At 38.4% G+C, this 10,043-nt stretch overlaps 1 protein-coding gene across 1 annotated transcript in view; it reads right to left on the bottom strand.

Annotated features, from left to right (window-relative positions):
• Positions 1–2,134: 2,134 nt before the first annotated feature.
• Positions 2,135–10,043, bottom strand: part of ITGBL1 (integrin subunit beta like 1) — a 206,478-nt gene continuing 198,569 nt past the window's right edge. The window contains exons 10-11 of the mRNA XM_059902728.1: positions 4,068–4,181; positions 2,135–3,110 (exon numbers count right to left, since the gene is read on the bottom strand). Coding sequence (XP_059758711.1) covers positions 3,019–3,110; positions 4,068–4,181 — 206 coding nt within the window. The 3' untranslated portion in view covers positions 2,135–3,018. The remainder of the gene's footprint in view (positions 3,111–4,067; positions 4,182–10,043) is intronic.

Genomic DNA, 10,043 nt, shown 5'->3' with positions numbered 1-10,043 from the left:
GACCAACTTGAACAAGCCAACAAAATTTGCATATTTTCCCTCCACCTATTACAAGTTTGTTCTTGCCCTGCCTTTTTTTTGAAGAGGGAGTTTTTATCTTAGTAATGGAATCAAAAGTCAAAGTATAAAATTACATTTAAGAAGGGTAGAATTTATGTCTTTACATGTAACTATGTTTATTTTTCTCCAACTTAAACATGTAAATTAAATCACTTCTTAATAGATCTATTGATGTTTCATTGCTAGAGACAAAAATCACACATAAAAACACACACAAGAACTGTTATAGCAGACAGAAAGAGGTAAAAAGAAAATATTTCTGTTTTAAAAGAAAAATATTCACTAGAGTTTAGGTACCATGTGACTTATGCTATAATTCAGTTTTGGTTCAATAATTCATAGCTAAATGAACCACAGAATATAGCTGACTATAATAGATTTTGTCAAAAAATTTGGACAAATCACATTCTGAACTTTATAATAAAGTAATTTCTCCATATTTAAACTTCTTAAAAAGCATAAATGCTGAGGACATTTTTCTTACACGAAAATATACGAAGGGCAGCACTCTTGTTGCAGGGATAACAAATATAGAGAATGATAAGAAAACTAAGACACACCTAGGGTAACGTGATGAGACAGGAAACTAAGGGCCGTATCAGTAGAGCGGGATGGCAAACTACTGCTCGGCTGCAAGCCAAATACAGCCTGCAATCTGTTTCTTATGGCCCAGGAGCTCAGAATGAGGTTTTTATTTTTATTTTTTCCATTTTAAAGTATTAAACGTGAACAGACAAGAATCTTCTATAGAGATGTACGTGACCCACAGTCTAAAATATTTACTATCTGGTCCTTTATAGAAAGCAGGGTTCTGCAAGAGGGGAAACTGAAAGTCATTTGTATTACGATGTCTGGATAAGGTAATGAATTCCGATGTTCATGCATCATCACATAAGGCATCAAAATTGCAACTGAACAATGACAACAGATTTGTTTGAGGCTTAAAGTGTTTAGATAGAGAAGAGGAAAGAGTACAATCTGTATTATTTCTTGACTGCTTATAGTCTCCTCATTTTACAAAAACTGATATATCAATTGACATACTTAATAACAGAGATACAATTTACATGGTTGCACTCCTTAATCTCAGGAGATGACAATTTTATAAATCTCTTCAAGTATGAGAACACTATTAGTACTATAAAAATCAGCATCAGTTAAATTTTCTCTTAAATAATTTTCAATATCAAATTTTTAAGTAACTCAGCAGATACATATTTTCCTTATTTTTGGTGATTTGACTTAGAAAAGTCCAAGCCATGACTCTAGAATATTTACATCATCAAGTAAAATTTCCAAGCAAAAATTTTCATCTTAAACAATATGGAAATGATTTTGTTACATTATTCTAGGATTTTACAAAATATAAATCACATTTAGAAAAAAAGTGGGGTTTTTATTAGCTCTAAATATTTAAAGGTTGCCTAGACTAATGTGTATAAGTAGACTTAACTGTAAATATGTAAGGGAAGTCCAAATTATTGTACATTTTCATAATGCAATGTGAATTTCATACAGAGCAGAATTTCACCATTAAGAAAATAAACATTTTGTTCTTATTATTGAGTGAATATTTGTAATTTCTATTGCAGCCATTTCTCGATTTTTAAAAAATCCTCTGAGCTTTTGAGACTTTTTATTATAGTATCTCTTCTTGATTTCTTTGCATGCCCCTACTTTTCCAGTAAGTAATGTATCCTTATAAATAAGAATCTTTTAAGAGAAGTGAATGTATATTTCAGGCCCATCATATATCTAACTATATGTTGTCTTTTTAAAAGGCAAGTTACCATGGAGTAAACAGTAAAAAAATTGTATTTCTTGTATATGTAACCCTTGCCCAGTTTTTAAAAATGTTCTAGAAACAGAAAATAGATACCCCTGAATAAAAATTCATTTTTTTGGGTTAATCCTCAGTAGGCAAATATATACTGACACAGAATATAAGCAACTTATGTCACCATTTACTAAAAATGTCGAATTTTTCATATCTTCCTTAATCTTGAGTCTTTTTTTGGTGTGAGTTTATTTTTAATTTTTTTCAAAGTTTTTTTTTTTTTTTGATGTGGACCATTTGTAAAGTCTTTATTGAATTTGTTACAATATTGCTTCTGTTTTATGTTTTAGTTTTGTTTTGTTTTGTTTTTTTTTTGGCCACGAGGCATGTGGGATCTTAGCTCCCCGACCAGGGATCGAACCTGCACCCCCTGCATTGGAAGGTGAAGTCTTAACCCCTGGACGGCCAGGGAAGTCCCTTGTGTGGATTTAAAGTGGGACTAGACAAATGACAAATGACTTAATGGCTAAAATGACCAGTTTTTTTTTCAAAAGCACTGGTGATGTAGTTTCTGCCTGCTCCCCTACCCCATGTGTGTTTGTATACCACATACCTCATGTCTCCATATGGAAATACTGGCAAAATATGATCAATGGATTTATGTGAGGATATGTCTTTTCCTTAGACTCTAATATGGTCTTTCTTGTATAGGGGTGTGCATTTCTAACAACCGTGTAACTCAGTGTTTCTCAGCTCAGGCACCATTGATACTTGAAGTCAGATAATTGTTTGCTGTGGGAGGCCGTCCTGCACCAGAGGATGTTTGCAGCAACCCTGGTCTCCACGCGCTAGATGCCCATAGCACGCCCTCCCACCTCACCCAGTGGGACAATGAAACTTGTCTGTAGACATTGCCAAATGTCTTCTGGGTGGTAAAGTTGCCCTTGTTGAGAACCACTGATGTACATTAAGGTAGAAAAAAATCTTTCTAGCGTTATTTACATCAGAATTTGCTTAACTCATTTTTAATGGGTACCCAGATTTCACTGAGGCATTCAGAAATAGAAAAACATACAATGGTCTGTTTGACCTGTCCTAGTGATGATTATATATGGTTCCCTCTGCATTTATATGTTCTAATGGCCTAGAAAAATAAGAATCCAGTTCTCTGCCATGGATTGTTAAGGATATTCTGTGCCGAGCCAGATTTCACATGCATTTCCGTTCCATCCATCCCAGCATTCACAGTTTCCACAGCTACAGATTCCATTCCCTGCAATAAAGTACACAGGGGAGTCACTATCATGATCGAAAGTCACCAAGTTAAAATATGTTATTCTAAACCACAGCAGTTCATAATCAAGACCATTTCATTCATCCTCTGCAGATTTTCTTATTCTGTTCTGTAGCCATCTTATCATTATCTTGTTTAGCAGCTATGGGAAATCTGATTTTTCACATAATTAATGGCATCTGCTTGATGCCACCATCTGTGTATCATCTAATAGTGACCATCCTGTGTCACTCCAGGTGGCTTCCGTGTCATAATTTTGTTTTCCTGTAGAGAGCAAGTTATGTCTGACTTATGAATAAATGCTAAAAACCATAAAGTCCCCTGACATAGAATGAGGTAAGCTGAGGAATCAGCTAGAAGACGAGCCTTGTGCCATAGGGATGGACAGAGAGTGAATGTCTAGCTTAATGACATACACAAGCATCCATCTTTTACCTTCCACTAGAAACAAGGAGAACAAACATAACATGTCTCTCTTTCCCCCGTAACTTGTTCAAGCAGATGTATTTTCTAACCGATTATCAGGATTCAATAACTTGGGAGAGCAGCAGCTATGACGCTGCTAAGTCTCCCTCATCCCCCCAACACACCCCCCCAACTCCCTGCAGCCAACCAATACATCAACCGTCTTTGAATTAGTGGTACCCGGGTCCTGTTTAAAATGATACTCCATTCCTTACACCAGGCTCAAAGTAAAATGGTTGTCAAGACGATTATTTTCTCTTTTCAGTATGTAACTGCATATGTGTGAGTTGGGGGGGTGGTTACTTTTGTCCGCCAATGCCCACTCCCCTTCTGCAGTGACTTCCTATGAAGAGTGGGTCTTGATTACCCGGACGCGCTCCTGCCCAGCTGTCTACGGCAGTACGCGGTGGGTATCATCCGTCTCTATTGCCCGCCGTGACACAGGACAGGTAGGGTAGGCTGATACTGCACCTGTGCAGATGAGACCGTCATGCTTGTCGCACTCCCTGTCGTCACAGCCGCAGAACTCTCCCGAAACATACCATTCTTCGGCAGAGCAAACGCACTTCCCACAGTGACAAGAACCTGAAATCACAAAGGGCACTACTCGCTGTCACCACTTAACTAAAGGTTTCCGTCTAGAACAGAATATCATCAGTGCAGCGACAACAGACTTCTAATAACCTATCCTCCAAAGGGAAAAGTTTATTGAATAGCCGGTCGCTCAGAGGGGAGCCTGACTTAACTGTAATTCGTAAAGGTCATCCAGGAAAGGCTTCATTATGGATCTAGACAGTTGCAATTAGCCTTGAGCAAATGTTCCATGGCCCGGCCTGGTTGAAATGTCAGTGACAGCAGAATGTGATGGATTCTTAGAGATGGCCTTCCAAAAAAGGTATTCAAAAATAGATGTTTTTTTCTTCTTTTTTTTTTCTGAATTGAATCATGCTTTAAAGGTGCTTGTTTTTTTTAAAGGAATTGAAGAGCAAGTTCTATTAAGTGGGGATGCATTTATTAATAAAAGAAATACTAAATTATTGTGCTTACAATTCTGGATTTTTGTTTACATGATTTTCTTAAAATAGGGACACGCCTGTATATTGGGTAGCTCTTTAAAGTGCTAAAAATACACACATAATAACTCATGTATATTCAACTTATCCGATTTCATTCTCAGGATTTCCTGCCATAATCAAGGATAGCTCTAATGCCCCCAAAATGTTCATCTTTTATGAGGCTCTAGGTCCAACCACCTTTTCCATTACTTTACACATCCCCTCTTTTTAATTAATTATTTAATTAATGTCACTAATTTAAAAATTCCTCTGGTTATTAAAAACATTTTGGTTTGCTGAGAAATAATTTTATTAATTATTTAAATATGTTTAAAAGAAGAGAAAATATATCGATTAAATGGCGTCACAAAGGGAAGAAAGCTCTCGCAGTCTAAATGTCTTCATCTGATGGCCTATAAAACCCCACGTGGCAAAATTACGCCTACAACCACAGTAAAGGCACCTTTAAAATTTAAAGGAAAACACATAAAAAGGACATTCCCTTCCTTCTATTTCCTTGGACAGGTTAGTCTTTCCAAACATGTTTTCCTTTTACTAAAAGATGCTTATCACTAAATTTTTGTTCTGGTCAAAAATCACCTTAAGAGATTGTGAAGTAGAAAAAAGTACTTTGACCTATTTAACAAAATTCCAGACTCAGTAAATTCAAAATATAGTCGGAGAGGGGCAGGAATCAATCATTAGTGCCTCTAGGAAGCATAGTGCTTAAAAAATGAGTTAACAAACTGAGTAAAGTGGCTAGAGAAAAGGATTTCCTCATACCATGGAATCAGGAAAGGATCTGTATAAATGTATCTCAAGCATTAAGCACCATGTGGTATTTCATATCATGGAAAGGACTATCTGCATTTTAGTGGCAAAAATCCCCAATGGCCAAGTTAAACTTTCCACATTCCTTGTCATGTGGAAAATAAGGGAGTACTAGTTATGTCCTCAGAGCTGGGTTTACATTTGTTAAGTCCTTGTTTAAGCACAGCATGATTTCATTTAGTCTTGACTTGCTTCCCTGAGGGTCTTGGTTGATTTGCATTCTCTTGAGTAAAATCTAGACAACTTTCAGTTCTGATGAGTGTCTGACAGCCTGATGGTTGCTTAGGAACCAGTGAGTGGGGCCTTCCAGCTCAGTCTGTGAGGAAGGCTGGCTCTCTCTTGGTCTCATTCAGGTACAGTGTTACCTTATTTTAGAAATTTATTTATCCTAGTTTTAAAGATTTCTTTCAAATTTCTAGGCATGGAAGTGTTCACCATTCAACTGCTCATTTACTAAATGGTTAGCAACATATCTGCAAAAAAACCCCCCAAAAACAAAAAAACAACTTGGGATATTTCATTGACTTTTCATTGAAATTTCCTCAGAAAGCACCATATTTCGTGCTTTATTTCCATGAGTAATTACTGGAAGAATCTGATTGTTTTCAGTTGTTTCTAAAATAGTATTTCCTTTACATTCCAAAATTATTTCTACAAAGCAGCAGAAGTAAATGACTTTGTTTGTCCATGATATTCACATCTTATGCCTAGGATTTTTTTTTTGTATTTTGTCACAATTCATGAAAAGATCTCACATTTCATTTTTAAACTTACCTCTGGCCTTGGAACTATTTTAATTACTGCTCTTGCTTCTGGAATTCTTAGCTTCAGACTATAGCAAAGTATTTTCCTAAAACTGGTAAGCTCAGCTAAAGTTAATATGGTATCATGGATAGACCATTTGACAAATAAATTCCAGTTCCAAAAGTCTACTAGTCACTGAAATACTTAAAGTGAAAAATGAGGACTGATTTTTGTATGTGCTATGAAAAAGTAGCTTTTCTCAGTCAGCGTTTTCCCCAGCTGTGTTGTTCTTTCCTGTTCGTGCCTCTCAGAGGTAGGAAATTCTTCTGCTTGTGAAACTAGGAATAGCATGTAATACTAACACATCGTGATTGTTATTAGGACCTCTTATAGCAGCGCCTTGGTTGTAAAGTGCTCTGTTTTCATCAGTAACTGGGGGTCAAACTGCCCACCTCTAGAAAGGGAAAAGCTTAGGCAAAGGATTCTGTCAGACAGGCACAGGCCACATGACTGCCAAGAGGGGAGCAACTGTTCAGCTCAGCTGGCCGGGCCCCACTCACACCCGTGAGACCCAATCCAGCTGTAGGGAGCAGCTGCCTCATCTTGGCAGGATCTCTAGGGCAGTAAGTTCATGACCACAATGTCACTGACCCATTTATTGTCTTTCTTAGTATAAGGACCCTAAAGAGAGCTCTGATCTCCCTTCTGCGCTTCTCACAGGCTTCCATTCCTCAGGAATCAACCACATTTTCTCATTTGTCTTCAGAGCACCCTTAGGACACAAGAAGGGGAAAGAAATGAAATTCTTCTGCCTTCAAGGATGAGAAAATGAAAGTACATCCGTTAACCAAAGATTCCTATCTGATTCAATCTACTCTTGTATCTACCTACCTGTGATGCCTCTCCCAGGGGAAAAAAAAACCAAAAACAAAAAAAACTTTCATATAGTTTCAAAAAATGAGACGTGTGTCCTACAGATCTGCCCTGACAGCCATATCGGGTGAGGCAACTAAAGCATGGAGTGAAGACTGGTTTTTGAACCATGACTTTCACCCTTTCTCTTTTCCAGAGATGGAGAACGGGTCGGGCGGAGGGGTGGGATAGGTGGTGGAGGTACCGTGGACTTAATCTGGACGACGCATTACTCAAGTATCAACGTAAGAGTGTAAGGGGTCATTGAGCGACATGCAGTTACAATCATTGTCACACAACGGCATCTTTAAGGATATCAGAGTGGATCACCTAGATCTGGGTTGAAGTTATCAGGGTAAGAACAGGTTAACAGGTTATTGTGTATTCTTGGATCCAAATAAATAAATCCCCAAACAAACAGCCTATAAATTATATCATGTATTCCGCAAAGGTAGCTAAGTTTAGGGGAGACCTGGCTCTGAGATCATCTCTGGTTATTCCTGCAAACAACTGAGTATAAGGGCGAGGCACCTTTGTCAGCTGCCCCATTAACAGAGTCGGACTTTCTTTTTCGTCCATCAAGCCTGACAAAATGCTGCAAACCAACATCCCAGCAGGCAGATTTCACTATTGTACTAACTCTTCCATCTGTTATGAAGGTCACGACAATGTATATCTTGTTTTAAATTTTTCTATGGAGAGATTTATTGTCTTGGCTATAAATTTGTAAAGAAATAAAACGCTATTTCTTCATCGTCTCCTGAGGTGACGGCTTTATTCACAGCTCCTGGGGAGCACACATTTCAGCCTTGTTTTTTCTGCTGGAAACACTCAGCCGGGTCTGGGCTGCTAAGTGCAGTGCCCTGGGGATCTCAGGCCCACTACTCACACCGGCCCCGTGATCGGAGAAAGAAAAACACTCAATTTCCTTTGTGAAAATCGGGGTGAGGGGTTTTCATTTACAAATTTGAGGACAAAGTACATGGCATTCTGGCAAGTCCGTAGATGTATCCAGAAATACATGGCCCCAGTTTAAATAACTTGGAAGGGATTTCCTTCTCTGCCACCATGTTGAAGACCCTTAGTCTGTTTCATGAGCTGCTTTTCCTGTGGTTCTCGGGGTGGGGGTTGGATGGTGCCCTCTATGGGGACAAGGATAACTTCTGCATCCCCACTATTCTCTGAAAGACACAGGTCCACGATCTCACTTGTAGCACCTTTCTTGCTCTATAGTCCAGCATGGATTCTTCCAGAAGAGGAAGAAAAGAAAGGAGCCCACAGCCAGCTGCTGCCAACACTAGGCATGCCACCATCATCACTAACAGCAATCTCAAAACGTACAGCCTCGAGGCAGGTTTTACATTTCCTTCTGAGTTTAAAACTCTACATCCATTGAAGGAAAAACAAATAGTTTAGACAAAGATGCTTTCAACTCTTCATTGATACATGGATATATTTCCCACCACCCAAAGCAAACAATTAGAAAAGGCATTAACTAAAGAGATTTTCTTTTCTGTTTTGTTTCATTTTGAGGAAATGCCTTTGGGCCAATATTTAGTCAACCTATTTTTTTCTTTTTTTTTTTTTTTTTTACATTTTCTACATTTATGAGGCTAAAAAATGAGTCACTCTCCTAAGAATGTAATGACTTTAATAAGAATGTTTATTTCTTGAAAAGGGACAACTCCTCCTTTGGAATGAAATTCAGTGTGGGCAATGACAGAGTGCTATTCACTAGTCAGGTGAGCATGGTTTTGTGTTTTCTTCCAGCACCTGCAATTGGACATAACTTAGCCAAGACTTGCTTAGGGACACTGTTAATGATGTGATAGTGTGTCTAGTAAACAGATACACACACAACTGCTGGTTTTTAAAATAAATATAAACAAGCACACAAATTTTTTAATATGAATTAAAATTCATATTAAAAAATTAATTTCTTAATTTTTTCAGGGTTTCTTCATTCAGTAGAGTTTATACGAAAAGCTAATATCCTTATTCTAAGGATAATGCCATTATGGAAAACCAACTAAAAGTACCTAAACTTTGTGATATTGTGTTTGGACCTATGCTCAAAAAAATCCAACTCAGACAAATTAGTCATTCTCAGTACTTTTTTTTTTTTTTTAAATTGAGTCTTCCTATTTTAAAGTATTTGTTTATTTATTTATTTATGGCTGTGTTGGGTCTTCGTTTCTGTGCGAGGGCTTTCTCTAGTTGTGGCAAGCGGGGGCCACTCTTCATCGTGGTGTGCGGGCCTCTCACTATCGCGGCCTCTCTTGTTGCGGAGCACAGGCTCCAGATGCGCAGGCTCAGTAATTGTGGCTCACGGGCCTAGTTGCTCCGCGGCACGTGGGATCTTCCCAGACCAGGGATCGAACCTGTGTCCCCTGCATTGGCAGGCAGATTCTCAACCACTGCGCCACCAGGGAAGCCCTCAGTACTTTTTTATACCCTCCATTCTGATCTGATAGCATTGTTTTCTTATTTCCTGTTTCATCCTTGAAGGTTAATTCCATCCCTACCTCCTTCCCTGTTTTCTTTATTAATCTCTTCCTCCTCAGTTCCTTCCCTTTGTCTTCCTTTTAACCTCTCCTTCCTCCTTTTTGGTTCTCCCAACAGAGCCTGAACCCAAAACAAAGTGTTTCCAGGAGCTGAGGCCTCCCTGAGAACCAAACTGGTATGAGATTTGTTCGGGACTTGGAATTAGATTGAATTTAACAGGAGAACAAACTGGGTACACAGTGATTGCTTTAAACTCGTTTGAGAGCCACCTGACTGCTGTAACTGCATTAGGTTGAGGGCATGGCCTCCTTGCCTGAACAATGAAAACACGAGTCTCAAATACAAGATTCCTGGAAACCAAGAACGTTGTTTTCTTTTGAAGTGATCATGCTTGTATCAA

This window comes from Balaenoptera ricei, chromosome 18 (assembly GCF_028023285.1).
Source record: "Balaenoptera ricei isolate mBalRic1 chromosome 18, mBalRic1.hap2, whole genome shotgun sequence".
Lineage (NCBI taxonomy): Eukaryota > Metazoa > Chordata > Mammalia > Artiodactyla > Balaenopteridae > Balaenoptera > Balaenoptera ricei.
Note: the sequence above shows the minus strand (reverse complement) of the source record. Positions and strands in the feature narration are given on the sequence as shown.